This window comes from Plectropomus leopardus, chromosome 12 (assembly GCF_026936395.1).
Source record: "Plectropomus leopardus strain MGB_pleo_1.0 chromosome 12, ASM2693639v1, whole genome shotgun sequence".
Taxonomy (NCBI): Eukaryota; Metazoa; Chordata; class Actinopteri; order Perciformes; family Serranidae; genus Plectropomus; species Plectropomus leopardus.
Genome location: NC_142187.1, coordinates 12,103,314 through 12,126,499, shown reverse-complemented (window position 1 = coordinate 12,126,499; position 23,186 = coordinate 12,103,314). Strand labels below are relative to the sequence as shown.

The window sequence follows — 23,186 nt, the reverse complement described above, 5'->3', positions numbered from 1 at the left end:
TGTTGGAAAGATGTTCTTTTCATTAACTGACCTTTCTATGCTGTAGAACAATACTTTTGGAATTGGTGATACTTGACCAAACAAAAATTATAGGAAACAAAATGGCAGCTGGCTTGTACTGAAATAACTGTGTTTTTAAAACCATTTCAGGTGAGAAAAAGGCAGCACAGTAACAGAATCTTGGTTCACATTGTATCAGCGCTGCTGAATAGAGCTCAGGAAGTGGGTGACATAGTGTTTCCTGTATTGGAAAAAGTTTTTTAGCATCCATTTTCACAATACAGGAAAGAGTATGGCGCCAACTTCCTATTACAGCCAATGAGTGCACTAAAATTTATACTTTCACTATTTGTGCAGTCCTTTGGGGCATACGTTGTGATTGGGCTACAATTCATTTTGACTTGACTCATCTGTAAAGCACTTTGAGTTACTTTTGGGTACGAAATGTGCAATATAAATAATTTACCTGGCTTTACCTAAAATATATATTTTTGAAGATATTTAAGGCAAGTAATAGGAATTACAGTGACGTAATGGTGGAGGGTGGGGGGCGGGGGCAGTTCTGTCTCTCAGTCACTTCGGTACTTTTTGTCCGCGTCGGTGGGCAAATGAAAATTCAAAATTCTGGTTTGCAGTTGCCAAAAGGCTCATTAGGTGGGGCACTATCATAGAACATGAGGATGATTAATTTGTGTCAATGAGGCGTCTGCAGTAGACCTTATATTGTACATGAACAATAAAGATATAGGTGAAAAATACAATCCTCCAGCTATTGAAATGCCCTGAATAAAAGAAAACAAATAAGTATTTCTACATAAAAACGCTGTATTGTATATTAGTCGCTATCCATTCAGCATACTATAAAAATTCCGCCGGGCTGAGAAGGCTAAAAAGACCGTACCACAAGAGCACCTGAATGGACACCATCCTTTTAGAGCTGAGCAGGGAGATCTGGGTGCTGGTTAGATGGAGGGAAGTTTACTATCTATTCTACACATCTACACATACTACCCACACTGTTATGAAAATCAGTGAATTACCCCTTTAAGTGGACATTTTTCAGAAGCAAAACTATTGATTGAGATAATGAAGAAAAACTTGTTAGCATGTCTACAAAGGGATTGAGTTTTCCCCACTACTCACCATGTCAGTGCCCAGGTCGATGCAGAGGATGGTGACTGTTCCCAGCGGAAGAGGAACACTAGCAAGGATGAAGAGGAGGAACGGCGAGATCTCTGGGATGTTGCTGGTCAGCGTGTATGCAATGGACTTCTTCAAGTTGTCAAAGATGAGACGACCTGCAGCAATCGAAGACACAAGAAAGAAAAATGGTTGTTTGTAGAGATGCATAGAAAATATATTATTAATACTGGGATATTTTTAGATTTTGGATGGTATACTGGTTAGACAGAACCATGGTATGGTTTGAATATTGTTTTTTCTGATTCTTCATCATGTTAGAGTGATTTTTTTCAGTTAGTGAATTAAAATGACTGCTTCATCAGCATATCCGGATTACTAATGTTTTTTTCTCTCAGACCAAATTAGCAGCCCACACTTTAATTAAATGCCAGTCTCTTGTGGCAAGCCTCGAGTCAAATCTCAAATCTGTCAGAGTAACTCTCAAATCAAGTCCTTGAAGACAGAACCATGTCAATTCACGAGTCTTAATAAGCTAATTGCACATCAGGATGGAAATCTTCTATGTCTCTGAGTGCTGACCATGATATTGATATAACATTTGAAAAGTTACCTTTAAACCATGTTAACTCTAATGCTGTCAAAATTGACACGTTAACTTTTGCAGTTACTTTGAGATATTTAATGCGTAAAAAAAAATTTTTTCAACACAGCTGCATTTTGTTCACTTTCTGTGATGGCTGATCTATTTGACGAACCATCAGCCAAAGATGGATGATGGAGTTTTAGACTGAAAGCCTCTCTCTAAATAGTTGCTCAGAAAGATCTTTGGAAAATAAACAAAAGCAATCTGCATGGATTGCAAAATGAAACTGAATTACCAAAGAAATAATTTTGGCATATTACCTCAAAGCAAAACACCCTACCAAAACTACAGGGCTCCACCAATTCACAATGCAGCAGCATTGTATTCAAGGGTGAATATTGAAACCTGTAAGTGAGAAGGTAACAAATGCTTTGGCTAAGTGGACAGCTAAAAACTGTCCCCCAATTAGCACAAAAGAGGACGATGGACTGAGAGAAATCATTCAAGTTGCATCAGGACACACCTCTTAAAGTCTATCCTCGAGAGGAATCATTGAGTCAAGAAAACACACTTTGTATGAAGGCGAGAGGACAAGGAGGATGAACGTGCTTGAGCAAACAAAGGATGTCGCTCTCACAGGGGATCATTGGAGTTTTGTGAGTAATGGCAACTACTTCAGCGTCACGGCACACTTCACCAGTACGAATGGAATCTGCAATCATTTTCTATTACGGCATGAAAGAAATATGCCTTTTAAGTTGACAGTCATTTTTGATGGCCTTGATGATTTTATTGGAAATCTGTAGTTCACAAGAAATAATCAGTGTTCAGAGTTTAAAGGGTGCTATCAAAGGATATTTAATCCGTTATTTTTTTATGTAAATATCTATGATTACAAGCTTCAGTCCTCAAAGAAAAGAAAAACATCAATTGTGATTAATTACAGCAAATGTGTTATGAATTGGTTCATTTTTTTAATCAACCGTCAGCCAACCCTAACTCTAATTCATGTTTTTTTGGTTGTTTTTTTTTTGTATCACTGAAATCTAGTCCCTTCTATATATATAGGTAAAATATGTAAGGCTTGCTCAATGCTGTATTATTTCTTTTTTATGGTCCTAGATTTTACTAGTTCAAAGCTTGTGCTCACAAAAGTACAGTCAGAGTTATCATAAAGAGTGAAAGTCAGTGAGGCAGGTTGGGATAGGGGATGGGTCAAACAAACACACAACTTTCCCCAGCAAGAGCGGTGTTTGTGTCTTGTGTGAAACCAATTGACTTTGCGTTAATGTTATGTCGTCACTTTTTTGTAGCCTTTAGGTTAGGTACACAACATGATGACGCCCAACTATGTTTCTTTTCTTAAACCTAATCTTCATGACTTTACCTTCCTAAACCTAACCGATGTAAATTTACATAAATTACGTAATGTGATCATGCCCAACCATGATTCTTTTCCGAAATCTAAGCTTTGTTACTTTATATGATGTAAGCAACTTTAAGAGAAGTTAGAAATGTGACAACGCCGTCCATTGGGCGCTACGTTGTTAAATATCATACAACATGTTGTATGTATATTTTCATAGGATATCCCATGAATCATTGTAGGAGAACATGTTGGTTAACACATGGTTGATAGTTTTCTAAGCTTCTTAATTGAGCCTTAATTAGGCATTTTTATGACAGGTCAATGACAAATTGTTGTAACAAATGCATCCCAAACAATGTCAACTTTGCATTAAAATTACATAACTGACCAAATGACATTTGACAACAGCCCTAAACATTCAAAAAGACTCCTTCATATTCATGACAGGTTTCATGTCAGTCTCATGCAAATACCCCTTCAAATTATGCGTAACGCAAGTCTCAAGTCTACAGCTCTGTGTGAAATCCACCACAATAATACCCGTCACATTTTCAATTTTAAGGTATTCATTCAAAAATAATGTAATTTCTCTATTGCTACATAACAAAGGAGCTTGCTGGCAGAATATTTTTAATTTAAAAAATTTAAAATCTCCTTTTCCATTGTTTCTCTGACTTGCTTTTTCTCCCCCTTTCTCCCTTTATTTTTCTCTCTTCCATTCTTTCACACTTTCATTCCCCCACACTCACCCTCCTCCACTCCGGTGACGATGGAGGCGAAGTTGTCGTCCAACAGGATCATGTCAGCTGCCTGCTTGGACACATCAGAGCCGGCGATCCCCATGGCAACGCCAATGTCGGCTTTCTTCAAGGCCGGGGAGTCGTTGACGCCGTCGCCCGTCACTGCCACGATTGCCCCCTGCACCGACAAGAACCAGGCGAACAAAAAGTGTCAAGAAGGAGAAAGATAAGTACCGTGATTTAAGCTTTTCTCTCTCCGTTTCCCTCTCTTTCCCCCTCCCCTTCTGTCTTAATAATGTCTTTTCAAAGCAGCTCTGGGGAGATTAAATGAAAAATGGAATTGAGTTGCAATCATTCAGTCACATGGAGTGAGAGTGAGTAACTCAGGGTGAATTGTAGCATGACCTCAATATATATGGGGATGTGAGCAAGTGCTTACACACATCTATTTTTAACTAGTCACATATAAAAGCTGAGCACATACATTAAGGAATATATATTTATATAGGGTTCACTATAGGAGTTGAATACACAGTTAATCATATACTTTACAGATACATACTTGTATTCATGCATACACTCACAAATGGAACTCCATAACATGCACAATTACACAAACTCATGTGCACAAGAACCGTATCATCCATTCAACCATCAACTCTTAAAAATGCCTCAAACACACAGACACACATGCACGTGCACATGCACATGCACATACACAACCACAAAGAGTTACAAACACTTAAAACTGTATTCAGCTTTAAATGGCAGGGACACACACATGCGTGCAGCCACATACACACACACTTGCATTGAGCCATACCTCCACACTCAGAAATAAACAGACACATTGAAGCATTCATCCACACTTTATCACAAACACACACGCTTACATTCAACTATACAAACACACACATCGCTTTTCAGCTGCAAGCTCTCCAAAAGGCCCAAACACACACACACACTATCGTCCATTGACCTGTCTCTGGCAGCCCTCCACTATGATGAGCTTCTGCTGAGGAGAGGTGCGAGCAAACACTATCTCAGTGTGGTTCCTCAGCATGTCGTCCAGGTACTCAGGGCTCATGTCCTTTAGGTCTGAGCCGTGCACCACGCAAGCCTTGGCATCCCTGGGAAACAAACACACACACCCACACACACACGCACACACACACACGTGCACACACAAACACAGTCAGGAGTCAGTGATACTAGGTACAATTATGCAAAGAGGAGCACTGACATTTTCTTGTTTCTCCTCAAGTTTATCTTTCTGTGTTTTTCTCTCTCACACACAAAGATATGTGTGTGCACGCACACACACTCACACCCACACACACACAAAACACTATTTTACATGCTTTTTGTCTTAAAGAAACAGTTTGACATTTTGCGAAACTCACTTTTTTATTTTTTGGCATAATTGGATGAGTGGATTGCTACCACTCTCATGTCTGTCCGCTGAATATGAAGCTGGAGCTAGCAGCTGATTAGTTTAGCTTAGCATAAAGATGAGGAATCGGGGGTAACAGCTAGCCTGGTTCTGTTTTGTTATGTACCAGAGTATTTCTTAAAGGCGGGACGAGACACAACTCTCAAGTCGTTGCACTCACATCCCAAATCAAGGCCCCAGCAGTCAAGACAAGCAAGTCCCAAAGTCAGGTGCCAAATCCTAAACTTTGAGTTTCTAGTCTTAAACAAGTCAGAATGCCCTCTTCACCAAATGTAATGCCATTTTAACAGCAGAGTATTATTACATTGAACTTACAAAAATTCTAAATGCATTAGTATTAGTATAAGTATTAATCTGTTAAAAAGGGTAGCTGAAGCAAGTCTAAAAAAGTAGTGTTAACACTGCACTGTCAAAGCATAACAAACTAACATGACACCTGAATTTTGAATGTGTCTGTCCTGTTCGGTTGTGTTCAAGTTGTCTCATATTAGAAAAAATGTCAATAACTTTCTATGCTGAAATTTGTAAGACATTCTGTATGACTGTTCTCCTGCAAGGTGAAATTGTATGTTGTTGCGTGTTTGTCTAAATGAAATTAAAAAATAAATGGCATAATTTTTTAAACTGCTGCTCAGTATTATCACGTTAGTTCTTGACGCTTCTCCTCTCGATGCTGTCAGAGTGATTCAGCCAAAGTGGATCTGGGGAATGAAGTGTCTGTCACCTTTGTGCAAATGAATATGGTGATGTTAGTGAAGACATAAGGTTATGTAAGTGAACTGATTTACAAGTCAAAAGGCTCAAGTTGAAGCGAAGTCACAAATCATTGGTCTTAAAGTCCTTTTTTTTTATTTCTTGATTTTCTCAAGTTGAGTCTAAAGTCATGAAATTCGTCAATGTCATGTAAATTGAATCCACGCCTCTACTTTGGCAGAGCTTAATTTTGATCTCTGCTTATTTTTGTCATTTTGATCTTCCTTATTGTTACTTTAGGATTGTTACTTTCTATCTTCTCTATACACGTAATTTCTATTTTATTGACGTCTCCTTTTCCATACTGTGCATATGACAATAAACACTTTGAATCTTGAATCTTTTCTTTACACATTAGAGAACTATTTTGTTAAACAAATGAGATATAACATGTAATTTGTTAGATTTAGAAGTACTGGTAGGCAGTTTTGTCCTCTTTAGACAGAGCCCAGGTAGCTGTTTTCCCATGTTTCCAGTCTAAGATAATGACCATAGCTTCATAGGGACAGATATGACAGTGGCATATGCACACATATCCTATCACTTTCCACATACTCAAACAAAACAGTTTCAGAAAAAGTTGCTCTCAAAGCACACCCCAAACCTTTTCTAACACAGACACACAGACACACAGACACACACACACACACACACACACACCTGGGGTTAACTTGGCTCAGAGGGATATTCAGTCTCTCAGCAATGTCCTCAACCGTCTCGTTGCCCTCAGAGATGATGCCCACACCTTTAGCAATGGCCTTGGCTGTGATTGGGTGGTCCCCCGTCACCATGATCACCTGGCCACAGACAGAAGGTCTCATAAATCACACAGCATTATCGCGTTAAACCCCTCCATATCTCACCTGTGTGTCATGTGTCATACCAAGCCTGAGCTACAGTGCTGTATAGTCCTTAAGGGTCTATAAGTCATCTAAATGTGTTGTGTAGTTACACTGTGAAAGAATAATACTATTAGGGGTTATGGGTTCAAATCTGGCAGTACACTCTAACACAAATATTGTTTGTTGTGTTCCCACAGGCAGAGCAGCGGGATTATGACAAAAATTAGAACGCAATATGTCTATGGAGACCGAACTCTGCATAGACTGACTGGTAGAGGGCCCCAAAATACCTGCCTATTATCACTCGTCAACCTCCAGTACATCTGCAACAATGTTAACAATACTATACAAATGGTTTCAGGCAGCATATTTTAATTTCTCTTCAACAGTGTCACACTGCTTTCAGTGTTAAGTGCTTTTCTGACGCATATCATCTAAATATTTTCCAAATAAAGGAAACAGACAGAAGTGCACTTGACTAAAAACCTCTCTTCTCATTTTATCACCTAAGTGACAACAAAACATACTGTATAATAGCTTTCATTCTGAGTTTCTCCAACATCAGACAAAATATGTCCATTTCTATGATACTTGTGAATCTACCTTTTTTTTTAAATGGCCAAAGGTTAACTGAAAAACTTAAGCTAAAAGTGAAAGTATATCTGCTTTTTTGAGTCATTTTAAAATAGTTTATGCCATCCCTGTTTTCAGCCCACAAGGAATCAGTGTTACATCACATGTGAACCTCTTATGATAAGTTATTATGAGTCATATTGTGGACATTCTTGAAATCTCCATCACCATCATAATCAACAGCAGGACACACACAGGCTGCATAAAGGTGCAATAATGACAGAGCGCTATCTAGGGCTGTTGCACTTAAGCCTTTGATGCTGTGGGCAGAGGATGCGCATTACAGTGAAACGTTAGTACTACCAATCCAATAAAAAGTAATTAGAGCAACAGAGCTATGTGCTCTAGTTTCCTCCTAGGCTCACCTACAAGGTAATACACTGGATTGTAATGGGTGTGTACAGAAATGGCAAAAAACAGACAACACACCTACAGCTCTTAAGCCATGTTTCCAGCAAACACTTTCAGGGCAGTACCCTTAGAACTGTACCCATACAGACACGTATCTAACCTTTAGATCTGTTTAGTGCTTCCGCAGTAGACAGTGCTCTAAATGTAGGCAAGGTTGTAAAAGCCACATCAATGCTCCGTCCAGCTCTCGCTTTATTTCCTCCTCATGGGCAATGCAGAGGTCGACACCTCACTGATCGTCCATAGAACAGTGTTGCAAACCAACATTTCACAACAAAAAAGACCAGAGAGAGTGTTTACAGTCTCTGTCACAATCGATGGAATATTTAAAAATAGCAGATTTGTGCATTGTGTCCTTGAGGAGCAAAAGTGACAGTTCTTTCTTGACCGATCAATGGAATGCAGTATTTCTAGCTCCACCTTTTAGTATCAGACCAGTGTGCTCGGTACCTCAACAGAAAGGTGATGCAAAACAGGATGAAATGGAAGGGTTTAATCAGTACCATCCACAACTTTTGACCATTCCTCTGTATAACTAACTGAGCTGAACTGAATTGAACTGAACTGAACTGAACTGGACTGGACTGGACTGGACTGGACTTGACTGGACTGGACCGGACCGGACCGGACCGGACCGGACCGGACCGGACCGGACTGGACCAGACCAGACTGGACTGGACTGGACTTCATTTGACTGGATTGGACTGGACTGAACCACACTTAACAGGACTGCTCAGTGGAATAGGCTTTAATGTCTGAAAGTGTTGAACACTTATATGAAGCACGTTGACACACTTCATCACATGTAGTAAAATTGTATCATCTGCATAGTATAAAATTCTAATAATTACATTAACCAGTATAAATCCCAGCTTAGTGTGGAATTTAGGTGTTTATCTGTTTGTATAAACAAGACAGCCCACATCAATGTTGCCCGTTGCCAAACATTTGCCCACATTTCTAACTATAAATTTATTTAAACAGAAAATTTTTCAACCCCAATCAGATTTTTGTCAAGTCAAAAAAGACTACTTTTAAATTTATACCATAATGCATCAGTCAAAAGATCATAAAACTTTGTAATCTTAACATTTTATCACGCATGTCATCCCCTTTGTTGCCATTTTTAGCATAAACATTTCCTTCCCTTAAGCAATAGTAACATCTTCACTCACTTCTACCTCTGTAAGCCAATTAAGCATGAAAACTTTGGTACCTTAACTTACTTTTCTGACAAAACATCTGCTCTGTGTTTATTTGCAGTTCGTTAACATATATGAAAATTTGTAATATATGTACTGAACCTGCATTTTACATAAAGGAATCTTTTCTAAAAATGATATTGGAGTATAGTTTATAAGTTAATCACCTGTTGTTGCTTTTTTATTTTCACATAAAAAACAAAAAAGAAGATTTTTGCTTCTCTTAAGATTTTGTAATATGACTTGTTTCTTTCAGAGAAACACTCATACCAAGGAATATACCTTTTTACTGTGTACATTGAAATGTTTTCACCAGCTTCCTCAGAGCGACACAACTTCATTTATCCATCGATTTTTCTCTTGGAGTGATTGATTGTCATTTGGACTGCATTTTGTGATTTGAAAAGACATCTGACGTGCAAATCCCCTCTCTAAAGAGGCCGGTAAATGAAGCCCCAGGAAAAGGCTTCTCAGGAACTACAATGAAGGTAGAGTCTGTTGAACCAATTACCTTGATACCAGCCGAGCGGCATTTACCCACTGCGTCAGGCACAGCGGCACGCGGCGGATCAATCATGGAGATGAGACCCAGGAAGCAGAGCTGCTCGGTGGGGAAGTTCATGTCGTCGCAATCGAAGGTAAATCCTCGAGGGAACTGAGATGAAGACAGATTCAAGTGGCAGAAACCTGCGAGAGCAGAGGGTTCAGTGAGGTGATCATTCATAACTGACTGACACCTCAGAGTGTACTGCAGCAAACAAAAAAATTGTTGTTTTGTTGCTTTGACATCAACTGACAATTTATCTGGCACTTTAAAAGGTAGACAAATTTTTCATGACCCTAAGGATGTTTTATGTCCAAAACATCCAATAAACAATAAGGATGCTCCGGTGTATTTTGCTGCCTCTATTTACAGTAAAACACTTCAAAGAAATGGAAATCTGAAAGAGGTCTGGAGGCTCTCAAAGAAGCCTGCAGAAAACACATCGTCCCCGCTGCAATGATCCTTTACCTTACTGTATGCATACAAATCATTTTTAATTTTAGATGTAGATTTGGAGGTTGCAGGTCTGAAATACAAATTGAATCAGCCACTTTTATTAATTCATGACCCACAGCCCTTGAAATATGCATCTCTTGAATCCCTATGGAGCAAAGCACAATAAAATGCTCCGTCTAAAAGCGGAGAAACCTTTCTTTTTTTCGTGAAACACACCCGACCCATCATCATCATCACCTCAGGCATAACTGGGTTTTAATAATTTACATGATTTCAGGAGTGTCACTTCCAAAACGGCATTATTCCACATTTCGCTGTTTGAAAAAAGTGACACCTGCTCTAACAAAATGATGATAGCACATAATTATTACCTATGGCACTTTTAAAAAGATGCCAGGTAACTTTTTTTCCTTGGTTGTCAAGATGATGACATTTACAGAGTCTGGATGCTAAACACTTGAGAGATACTGAAAGTTGAACTTCAAGTGATGTTTTTTTTTTTTTATAACTCAAAATGTGTCATTTTGTAGGGGAAAACGTTATTTCATGCACAAATTATATCAGAGTTTAGTGCAGAGTTTGACCTGAACGGAATTGCCAGCCTATAACCAGTTCATAATTCATACAACATTATGTACTAAACTCAAGAAGACCCATATCTCAAACATTTTGTATAACAATGGTAATTTCAGCTTAAACTGCATGTGAGTGTGTTGAAATTCTGGTTAAGACTGCAGTGCCAAAACCTTCGTCTTTGAATACGCTGCTGCAATAAAAGCAGTCTACACATTTATAGGGCCATGTGGCTAAACTACCCTCTTTACCAAGGAGATTATAAAAGGAGTGCAGTGCCCAGCTGCTTCTCCCAACTACCTATTCCCAGGCGGATAATAGCCAGAGAGAGGAAACCTACCAAGCACTCTCTCTCCCAGTCCTCCCAACTCCATGTAGGCACTCTGGAAAGCCTCTCTCCAGTTTTCATCAAGTGGCTGCTCCTGACCATGGATCATAATGCTACTGCACCTGTAAAACATCCATTAATGACACTTTTACTGCTTGTACTTCTAATAATGTAGTCTCTATCTGTATGGCAATCATGTAAACAAAGTGCTGTAAAACAATATTAATGTGATGTTATATATAAGGCATTTTTGGAACAGATGAACTTTTTCAGAAACTTGTTCTAAGAACCCCCTTTTTATCGTCTCCACACTGCAAGAACTAGGAATGATCTTATTTCTTAAGCCTTGTTACCACTTTACTTCAGTTGGTTACACATTAGAACAGATATGTTTGTGTTTCTATTGTCAGAAGTTGTGGATCGTACCAACAGAACTGTTGTATTGCGTTCCATTTTTCTTTTCACCCGTCTGTTGAGGTACCTAGCACACTGATCTGATACTAAAAGGTGGAGGTAGAAACACTTCTACTGATTGGTCGATAGAGAATCATCACTCTTGCGCTTAATGGACTTAATGCCTGTTCTTTTTCATTCCAAAAATGCCGGTGTGCAACCCCACTCTGTGTACGATTAGCGAGGTCCAGGTGATCCTTTGAATTGGCCATAATGAGGAAATACAGTTAGAGCTGGACGGTGCGGTGACGCAGTTATTACTATCTGGTAAAACCCAGCGTATATTGAGTACTGTTGGCGATGGAAACTCTAAAGATTGATGTATGGGCCTACTGGTTCGAAGGGTGCTGAAAGTATTGAAAGTGTTTGGTAGAAACGTTCCTTTAGAATGCCATTTTGATGGACTCTGTTAGCCTGTATTTCAGAGTACATACTTTTCCAGCAGAAGAGAGAGGAAACCTTGAGTGAAGTAAGTGTACAGTGATTAGTCAAAGACATGAGTCAATGCAGCACTGGTAATTGCTATTTAGGCGTGTAAACAACAGACAACACAAAACATAAACAAAAGCTTTTGATGAAAAGATTGGAAGACAACATAGACTAACGGACTGCCAGCGAAGTCAGTGCTATTCTTTATTTTTCTCATTTTCAACAAATCCACTGAAAGGACTAAAACCAAAACTTTGCAATTTCCCTTCCCTGCCTGTGTGCGTTAGCCCCAAGCCCATTAGTTCCAGTGGAAAAAGGTCACAATTATATAGTTCAATTGCTTTTTTTTTAGGGGTGGGTCAATTTCCAAAAAAAACAGCTGATGGGCAGTGTTCATTATTCCAACAGGAGTAAACAGTGAATGTGTTGGTTACTATTTTCACCAGTGGAATAATACACATTTGGTGCCCTTGTGAGTAGTTATGTCAGCAGGACATAAAGTGAATGTTGCATCAACTCAATCTATAGTAACCCTGTTCATTGTGATAAAGTTTTACTTATTTTTCTGTATGATTTTAATAGTTTTGTTTTTTTTCAACAGATAGACATTGCACAGAGATATGAGCTGTGTTTATCAGGTTTTTGATACACAATACTCGTTACTAGGATCTTTTAGTATTTTCATGGGATTTGTTAACAATAAAGAAATAATACATATAGAATATTTCCAGCCTTTCAGGCATGTGCTGTTTACTTTCACTTCATCCCTAGAAGAGAAGGAATAGGTAAATGAAAAAGTACAAATTTTGTGCTTCCTCACTTGCGAGACATTTAATCAATCTGTTATTGATTAACCAACCTGTCCAAGATTCTCTCCGGCGCTCCCTTCATGACCAGAATATGACCGGAGGGATTGTCCTCTGCTTCATGGACAGAGAGCTTGAAAAAAAGTGGAAAATATTTGAAGATTGGTGAGGACATAACATGAAAGGATTTATTTTGAAACAAGATGCAACATGTAGTTTATGGCTGAGTGTGTCTTGCTCTGTAATGTTTCTGTTTTAGTAAGAGCAAGGGTCAGGACAAGAGATGCTCTTTAGTAACGCTCAGCAATGAATGTCACAGTCGTACCAGCAATCATGTCTTAGATGCAGGTGTCATATCTTTCTGAGTGGTTTGAAATAAAAGTGCTATCAACGCTGACTTGACTGAGTGCAGATTGTAAGTCACATGTATTCCCCGTTTTGTAGGAGCATTCATTCACACTCTCACATGTATTCGTGTGGTGTTACACTTTGCATTATCCCTCCCCCCAAAACCCACACATGCAAACACACACATACAAGCACACACACACACGCCCCCAGGTAATTTGTATCTGAGTCACAGCATATCTAATCTCAGGAAACCAGAGCAAAATTGCTTTTTTTTTTTCTCCTCAACACAGACGTTCCTATTTTAAGTCAGGGAACAGGTGCACAAAATGCATGCAGGAAGTCCTTTGTTTGCTTCAACATCACTGTTGTGTTATTCATATGCCGGTTCAAATCTCCAGACGAGATGAGGAAGACTGGGTGTGCAAAGCAAAAACATTCCCCTTGTCTTAATTGTTGCGGTGCCCTTGAGCAAAGTGTTAAAGCTCTGTGTGATGACTTTTTACATAGTTCAATATTAACTTTTATTTTTTTGTTGTTGTTATCAACTCCTACATGTAACAAAGCATGCAGCTTATCTTAACACCCCACAAGTGCCTGCTGTGATCTATTGTGTACAGTAAAAAAGCATAAAATTGAAGTATCACTGAGAAAATAATGCTTTTGTTGTTGTTGTTGATAAGGAAAATAAATTTAAAATGTACCAACATTCCACATGTGTTTGTATATTGGCTGTGATGTGAAAGCACCATGCAAAACAGCTTGTTTATTGTCATCAGAAATGTAGTGAATTGCCTAGTGAAAAATATGATATAGTCTAAAATGTAAATTATCAGATAGAGCTCCTCACACTTGACAATATATTTAAAGGGCCAGTTCACCCCAAATTCAAAAATACATACTTTCTCTCTTAACTGTGGTGCTATTTTTCAGTCTAGGTTGTTTTGGTGTGAGCTGCTGAGTGGTGGAGATAGTGGCCGTAGAGATATCTGCTGTCTTTCTAATGTAATGGAGCCAGATAGGACTTGACTTGTGGTACTCTAAGCACCAAAAAAATATGTTTGAAAAACTCAACAGCAATGTCTCTTACAAGAGATCATGCCCCGGTTGCTCAAGATAATCCACAGACTTTGTTGTGAGCATTTTCATTGAGTAACTATTTTCTCTCTATTGAACTATACCCTCCAACCATATCACAGCACAGAAGGAAGCGTACATCTACTCATGGATGAGAGGCTCGTGAGAACTCGAGAAGTAATGATTAATGGCATCCTCCTTGGCTATGCTGTAAATTTAGCAAGCTTAGTGGTGCTATAAGTGAGCTAGCAGTAGATGTACACTTCCCCCACAGTGATGTGGTTACATTACACGGCTCACAACAAGGTATATGGATTATCTTGGGTCATGATTTCTGGAAAAAGACATTTCTGTTGAGTTTTTCAAATGTATTTTTTTCATGCTTTGAGCACCACAAGACAAGTGCCACCTAGTTCTATCATATTAGAGTGAAGGCAGACATCTCTATGGCTGATATCTTCAATACTCAGCATCCCACACTAAAATAATCTAAATTTATAAATAGCACTATGGGTAAGATGAAACATATGTATTTTTGATTTTGGTGTAAACTGTCCCTTTAAGGTCTTTCTCATCCAACCCTACCCAAAACTAGTCTTTTTGCTGTGACCATCTCAAACAAAAACAGATTTCACAAATAACACACATCACAACCTTGCAACAGCTTCTCTGTAGCAAACAGTGATGTGCCTGTGGCCTGTTGTGGCAGTTCCCGAGCATAAATGTGTGCAACAGTATGAATGTAAAGCAGTGTGTCGCTTTAAAAGAGCATGCATGTTCAGGCTGTCTTCCTTGAATGGAAAAAGGTTAAAAATGAATATGCATGATTCACTCAAAGCATCTAAGGTAAAAAAAAAAGTGATCTTCAAGAGTTAGAAATGCATCTTTTAAAACATCATAATATTGTCAATTTAAAGAGCTCTAACAGAATGAATTTTTAAAAAAAAAAAAACATTAAATTTAAAATTAATAAGAAAATTGAGATTTAAAAGCAATAATATATAATTCATAAATAGAAAAAAATAAATAAATAAATTAAAATCTAAAAGTTTAAAACTAAAAACTTAAAAAAAATACATTTTCCTTTGTAAAACATTGCGTGAAATCCACAGTGACCATGCAGTAAATTATGAATGCTGTGTAAATGGATGTTAGGATTTCATTGTAGACTTGCATCAGCAGCACTAAGCCATGATGCAACATTAGCCCCATGCCGTACCTGGTATTTGTTGGTGGAGTTGAAGGGGATCTCTGCCACTTTGGGGTTTTGAACTCTCATTTCACGAACACTCCCACAGCACAGCTCGATGCATTTCAACAGAGCTGACTCTGATGCATCCCCTGCCGTCTCCCTCTGGGGAAACACACACACATTTGCACAGTCACTCACATATGCATATTAAGAAATGAGTGTTGTCTGTCTCACTCCCTGTGTTTATCACACTGCGGTGGAAGGCAACTTTAACTGATTAAAGCAGTACCTGAGAGGACTTGCTTTCCTTCCATTATGGTTCTCATTAATAATGCAGGTAGCAGAGTATCATCTGCATCACCGGGCTTGTAATCTGGCCACATTGTTTTTAAAGTTATGTAACAATTTAATGTAGAGGTAATGAAAGCGCAAAACTTAGTTTTCTTTTTCAGTTTAGGGGATGAATAATAATTTGATTACAGCAGCTCAGCATCTTGTGGAAAAACACAGCTGGTTAGTTTGTCATGTGTACTCTTTTTAAGGTATTTTTAAGGGCAGTTTTAAAGGGTATGGATGTAAAAGGTCCTAGATATGAAGAGTTGAAAATAAATATTGTCAGAGGAAGACATTAGACCATTGCCTGTTGGCAATAATCAATATCAAAGCAGTTTTACGGATGTAGCTAACAAGTAAATTAAAGCTTGAAGGAATTAAAGCACAAAACACTGTTCTGTGTGGTCCATTTTTGTTTGAACAAGTAAACATTAGTTTTATAGCGATACTGCATGCTTTAATGGGGAGCAGAGGTAAAACTTAAACACAGAGTTTAAAGGTCCAGTGTGTGGGATTTAGGGGGATATATTAGCGGGAATGGAATATAATGAGTTCTTTAGTGTATTATCACCTGAAAATAAGAGTCACTGTGTTTTCATTACGTAAAAGTAAGATGTTTATATCTACAAAGGGAGCAGGTTTTTGTCTATGGAGATCGACATGTTGCAACACCATGTTTGTACAGTAGCCCATAATGGACAAACCAAACACTGGCTATAGATATGGTCATTCGTCTGCCACCTTAGTTAGAAGCCCCCATGTGGCAAGGAGCCTCAGAAAAACACCAGTTTTTTTAACCTGAAACTGCATTACTGGGTGTTTTTTTTTTTTTTTAAATATAAATCACCATTTGTTCCATTTGTTTTGGAGAGGAGAGGACCTCCGCAAAATTTTGGCTCCCAGATCCTGAACGATAAACACTGAAGGAATTCTAAAGAAGTTTCAGCTAGTTGGAATCTGCAAAGCTCACTGACATGATGTCTCCCTAAATCTTACACACTACTCCTTTAAATATAATTTATGCATTTTAACATTCAGAAAAGGTCCATTAATCCGTGTAGACTACTTGCACATGTAGACATCTGCACACTAAATTTCACACAGACAAAGAGACAGATGGTAAAGAGGTCTATTTTACAAGGCTCAGGATTGAATTATCCCTGTTTGGATGCACATTGCTCTGTATTAGTTTTTTGTGTTTTTTTGCAGGTTTACTAGCTTTGACATGTGTGACAAAGTTGCTTCTGCGGTGCTTGAATCATTTAAGGTAAAAAATCTCCTCTGATAACCTGTAAAGCCCTCCTTGATAAAAAATTTTAAAAATCCATGATGATCACTACAAATCATCCCGCTCTTGGAGCCAATTTATTAGAATCCATGCAGAGCTGATTGACCTGACGGCCGATATACCAACAGGGGCCGAACCAAGACAAGAGATTTCTCTTTGTTCCTGTTTATTCATTCATGAACAGCTGCAAAACAAGGACACGCGCGCCGCAAGATTTGTCCTTGTTTGTGCCTTTTCATGAATGAATAAATAGATCAAGGAAATTCCATTTCTCTTGTTTTTCCAAGTGCAGATATGGACTTCACTGCTATGTTTGAGTGCTGTCAGGAGATATGGCTGTTACTTAATGCAGTGAGGATGCCCGGGCACCTCGAGGGGGCAGAGAGGCTGCAGCGGCAGGGTCTGCTCCCACCGGAGCCAAGAAGCTGTAATCCCTGTCGCTGACAGCCACACCGAGAATTTCTTCAGGTCAGTGTAGCACAGGTTGGAGAAGAGCGGTAGGTAGAAGTGTGGGATATTATTGACTTACCTACCCAGCAGTGTGTGTGTTTGTATATCAGTGTGGGGGAGTTATTTCCAGGGGTGCATTGGATTATTGTGTGTGTGTGTGTGTGTGTGTGTGTGTGTGTGTGTGTGTGTGTGTGTTTACGTGTGAGAAGGAGGCTAACTGTGTCAGTCAGTATGTGTGTATAGTGCACCTGTGTCAAGTGGTATTGACGAATCATTTTTATGGGTTGTTTTTCTCCCTGTAGGTGAGGCTTGGCTGTTTTGCAGATGAGAATTCAAAATACTTTTACTCAATTCCTGTGCAATTCTCAAGTACTCTTAAACTAAACTATATTTTCTCTATATTATGGTACTTAATACTGCACTGTAGTGTACAGTTTTTACTGTTTTATTTACTTGTGTTATACCCAATAGCAGTGGTCTAACTAAGTTAAGTATAATAAATATTGTAAATATAAATAGAGGGGAATATTGCACTTATAACTACATTTATATGACACTTAGTCACTTATCATATTAAGATGTTAAACACAACTCATATCAGCAGTTTATAAAATAAGATACGTTGTTATACAGTAGATTAAACGGCTCAATGATGTGTGAAGTAGATAAAATTAGCTCCACCTCGACCAGCTGCAGCATTAAAATGCTGCTTGGATGATATAATATATGATAATGTAACACTGATAGGGGCAATTCTGTTGCATAATGAGTCACTTTGCTTTTATCACTTGAAGTACATTTTTATGATGTTAAAGGGGAACTATGCTCATTTTCAAATTCATGCATGTTACTTCTATGGACTAAGACAGTCCTAAAATATTAGTAATCATGAACAACTCTCTCCCAAGCTCAAAAACTAGGGAGCTAAAGCTCAGAATTGTGATGTCATGGGTTTTAAAGTCTGGCACTGCTCCATAGACAATGAATTGGGATGACAACTGACAACACTACAATATAATAAAGCTCATTTGGGTATAAAAAAGGAAACAAACATTGTGTGGGTCATCAGAATCAGGCTCCTATTCATTGTCTATGATGCAGCTCCAGACTTTATATTTGTGATATCACAATACTGAGACTATGTTTCGTGTTTCTGGCTTTGAAAAAGAGTAGCTCATAGTCATCAATATTGACTTCCATGAAAATAACATATTTAAATTTAAGGTGGGTTTTCCCCTTTGAGTAATATTTTGAATAAAAGCCTTTTACATGTGATGGACTCTTTTACAATGTAGTAGCTATTTTCATTTAAGTGAAGGGTCTGAATATTTCCTAGAGTTCTCTGAAAAGTGCTTATGTGCATACCGCTACTTTTATGACTACTGTAAAACTTTTGTATTTGGGTGTACTTTAACCCAAAGGGTAAGTCTGGTGTTGTTTTATTTATTTATTATTACCAACATAACCCTAAAGAGACTAAAACCAAAAACGAATTCAGTGTTCTGAATGATATATTGTGCTCACTGCATTAAAGGGACACCCGGGTATGAAGGTATTAGTTTATTAGCCAAAGGGTTGATTGTGCCAGTTTGGAGCGACCATGTCTAATAGTGATTCTTTTAAAGGTCTGTAGTGTTTGAAAATGCATAATAGCACTGCAGCAATAGTGGCTTTCCATGTGCTATCACATTTTTATGTCACTCACTACTGATAACAGAATTTGATCTTTGACCTGTAATTCGGTGTTAAGGCAGATTCTGAATTCCTCTGCAACCATTAATATGTTTTCAGTTGACTAGACAGCAGTGGACTTGTGTGACATGGAGGAATTTGCTACAGAAGGCTGTGGCCACAAAGACAATACTTGCGAGGAAAAGCTAATATGTCTTCCATGGTGTCATGGTATCGACAAGACTTGAAATCAAAATGGAAGATCCCCCTATTTAAGCACAGTTAAGTACAATTTTGTTAGTTAATATAGTTTTTTTTTTATAATGGAGTATTTTCACAATGCACTATACTATACTATATTACACCATATTACAATATGCTATGCTACACTACACTACAATATACTATATTATACTAAAACCTGCTTCACTGCACTAGACTATACTACTCCATTATACTACACTATATTACAATACACTACACCATACTATACTATGCTTTGCTACACTATGCTTTGCTACACTATGCCATGCTACACTAAGCTATACTATACAATATTATTCTGTGCTACACTATACTGCACTATACTATACTATACTAAACTAAACTAAACTAAACTATACTGCACTGTACTGTACTATACTGTACTATACTATACTATACTATACTAGCAACTTTAATTAAATGATCTGAATCTTCCACCACTGCTTATCTTTGAGTGACAGCTCACCTAACACTGGCCTGATGTTGTTAACTTGCCCTATCTGCAAGCCATGTATGCAAAATTATGTCTTATGAATAATGCGCATGCATGATCCAAATCTAAAATGACCTGCTCACAACGTCCATAGATTAAACCAAACCAGTACCCCACTGCTTTACAGAGTACAGATAATTTATGAGAGTGAACCACCAATGCAAAGGTTTGGGAAGCTGCTGTTGTAGTGTCAGTGTGGGGTGGAGGTTTGTACCATCAGGATGGGATAGTCCTCCTGTCCGGCTTTGAAATCAGCTCTGTTGCACAGGCCGGCCACGCGAGACAGAGCAGCCCAAGTAGCAGAGCTCTTGTCAAAACCCAAACCTGAGAGAATAACAGAAGGAGCTGTGTTAGACTTTTTTTTAAGTAAGGCTCATGCAGTATTTATGCTACTGACTTAACTCTTGGTTCGGAGAATAGCTCTGGATATTGTAGCTAAATAACAGAATAGGGGTCAGCTCAGTCGAGCAATCACTTATTCCTAGACAAAAGTGATTTTTCAATTCCCCCATCTGGAAAATGGCATTCATTCTTAACTAGAATGTCTCAAAAAATAGAAGCTGTTTGGAAATTTAATCTAACTGAAAAGACCTTCACTCTGCTGTGTTCATTTTTTTATTAGGCTCTCTAGAGTGGTCACTGTCACTGTTATTGTGAAAAACAGAATAAAATAACATCATGCAACATACAGTGAGTACACAGCGGCAAACTGTGGCTAGAGTTGTTGAACAAGGTGCAAAAGGCTCCAAAACTTGCAACAGCTGCAGAAATAGTCTGTACTCCTAAAAAATGAATACAGGGTGTTTTTTTTCTTCTTCAGCACTTGCACTGTTTCAGCTGTGCGGCCTTTGTCAGCACTGCTGGCTATTCAATGTATTATTGCACAATCCCCTGACTCAATACTCATTGGTATGCATAGAACACCTGTTTTTTTTCTTCATCTTCCAAACCTTTTGGTTTATTGCTAAAAGCTTCTTTGAAATTTGGCTCAGCTTGTAGCTGTTTGGTGGGAGACAGGAATGTGATTGGTTCCGCAGCAGCAGTCTCGCTGAGGAACTCTGGCAAAAGACATGTTTGTAGCTGAGGGTTGTGCCGCCCACTGCATACCGCTACTCAATTAATCCAAGCGGTAGTGCGAATAGCAATGTCTGCTGGTGGCGTGAACATTGGACAGATGCATTTCAGCAGGTGGTCACACTCCCCCTCTGCATTCCCACACACTCTATCTCCCCTTTTTATTTATTTAGCCTCTCCTGCCACTCTCTCTCTTTCTCTCCCTCCTCCTCCCATTCTTTTCATCTCTCCCTCTCTCTCTGTCTCACCAGTCTGGTCCTCGGTGGTGTCTGCCTCGTGGATCTGGTTGTCGAACCACATGTGGGCCACGGTCATGCGGTTCTGGGTCAGCGTGCCCGTCTTGTCAGAGCAGATGGTGGAGGTGGAGCCGAGAGTCTCTACGGCCTCCAGGTTCTTCACCAGACAGTTCTTCTTGGCCATTCGCTTGGCAGTGAGAGTCAGACACACCTGGGAGGACGGCGGGAGGGGAAGGGGGGTGGGGGGTGGGGTGGGTGTGTAGAGGAGAGGCAAGGAGGATGGATGATTGTTAGTCGAGCAGGGAAGAGAGCATGTGTATGCACCGGTGCGTTCAAGTGTTTGTGCATGTGAAACCATGCATGGGCCAGGTGCCTTACAGCGGAAGTGTGCATCTGCATGTGTGTGTGTGCTGGCTGGTTAAAAGCAGGTGCACAGGGACATAAAAATACAACAAATAGACACATTCCATATGTTGTAAGAGACACATCAATGCACATTAACTCAAGCTGGCCACATTACTCACAAAGCAACAAATGCAGCACAGACATGCACAGACATTTCCACACACAACTCATGGTGTGTTTAAAGCGGGAGCGACTACAGAAACCAGTCACTGGAAGTTAATTTATTTTCTGTGACCAGTGAAATGTCGACTGATGGCATTTCAAATGCCAGCTGGCATCCACCTCGGCTCGCACTTTGTTTATTGTTGCAGAAAAAAGTTAGATTCACTTCAACATTGAAGCAACTCCAACATTCAGTAATAAATCACCTGCTTTGCAGTGTTCTGTTAGTATCATTAGAGCTACAGCTAACATTCGCAGAGGGTAAATTAGTGTTAGGAAAAGCACAGGTGTAACTAATAACATTGATGATGGCTCCGATCCATTTAGGTGTGCCAGTAAACCATGACAGTGAGCCAGCAGGCACAATATGAGGGCTCGAGAGCTGGCACACTCTGTGCTGCAATAATCAATATTTTGATGTTAACAATGGATCAAATTACTGCATGTAATGAGAAAACAGCTGCTCAAGATGACAACCCATGGCGAATTAACATCCAAGTCTGCATTTCCCTCTTAGTTCTACAGAGCTTTTGAGCCTCTTTTAGCTCATTTTCAGACCCTTAAACCCCAGGCTCATCAATCTCATTTCAGGCAGCTATTTTCAGTAAACAAGCACATTAACCCACTATGAGCTGGCTGCCCAGCACCAAACAGCAAGGTTAACAAATAGCTGGTGAAGAAAATCATACATGTAGCAGCCAAGGTGCCAGATATATTTTCTAAGGAGTTGGTGAAGACCAAAACAAAGCTAAAAGGAGAGTGAATAATAGACTTATATTTGTTGGATGGCCAGAAAAAAAAGACTTCAAATGAATGCTGATGTTGCTCTGTGTCTGCTGGATGTGAAAATAGTTTGTTAATATGTTTGCAATAAATTTAAAGGGATACTTTACCCCAAAATGATCATTTGTGAGTCAGATACTCACTCCATGTGACCTTAAATTTAAAATGAAAAGTTGCTTGCATTGTATGCCTCCTTGAACGAAGAATCCAAAAACAGAGAAAATTCTTGATGAAGTTAAGTAAAAGGGGGTCACATTTAACAACAGCACAACTATGCCAACACATCGATTTAAAAATTCTAACACAACTCATGCTGTAAACATGCATTTTTATATAAAAAAAATACTATTTTAAACACTTAAACAGTCTTAAACAAAGATGTGGAGCTTGCCAGGGCAGCATGAGGGCATTTGAACTCTGCTCATGCATCCAACTGAAATCCCTCCTCCAAGCTTCTTAATAGGTCAGGAAACGACAGGTTTAGGTGCATGTAAACAGAGCTCATGGTCAATGACAAGTCTAAATGCTTGCGCATGCCCAGGCATTTTGTGGAAGTGTTTTTCATTTTTAAATAAATTTCTATTTCATCGAAAAAAGCACACATTTAGGAAAGTATTGAGCACATGACTGGATAAATGAGATTTATATTTTACAGTACGAGTTGTGCGCGAGTTTTTGAAACAGATGTTTTG

The 23,186-nt window shown here is 38.9% G+C and overlaps 1 protein-coding gene across 1 annotated transcript in view; it reads right to left on the bottom strand.

The window, feature by feature from the left end:
* Nucleotides 1–23,186, bottom strand: part of atp1a2a (ATPase Na+/K+ transporting subunit alpha 2a) — a 47,085-nt gene that overhangs the window by 9,538 nt on the left and 14,361 nt on the right. Inside the window, exons 9-18 of the mRNA XM_042498280.2 lie at nucleotides 21,157–21,355; nucleotides 20,049–20,158; nucleotides 15,363–15,497; nucleotides 12,772–12,851; nucleotides 11,043–11,152; nucleotides 9,641–9,816; nucleotides 6,702–6,838; nucleotides 4,815–4,965; nucleotides 3,845–4,013; nucleotides 1,144–1,298 (exon numbers count right to left, since the gene is read on the bottom strand). Of these exons, the coding sequence (XP_042354214.1) occupies nucleotides 1,144–1,298; nucleotides 3,845–4,013; nucleotides 4,815–4,965; nucleotides 6,702–6,838; nucleotides 9,641–9,816; nucleotides 11,043–11,152; nucleotides 12,772–12,851; nucleotides 15,363–15,497; nucleotides 20,049–20,158; nucleotides 21,157–21,355 (1,422 nt within the window). The remainder of the gene's footprint in view (nucleotides 1–1,143; nucleotides 1,299–3,844; nucleotides 4,014–4,814; nucleotides 4,966–6,701; nucleotides 6,839–9,640; nucleotides 9,817–11,042; nucleotides 11,153–12,771; nucleotides 12,852–15,362; nucleotides 15,498–20,048; nucleotides 20,159–21,156; nucleotides 21,356–23,186) is intronic.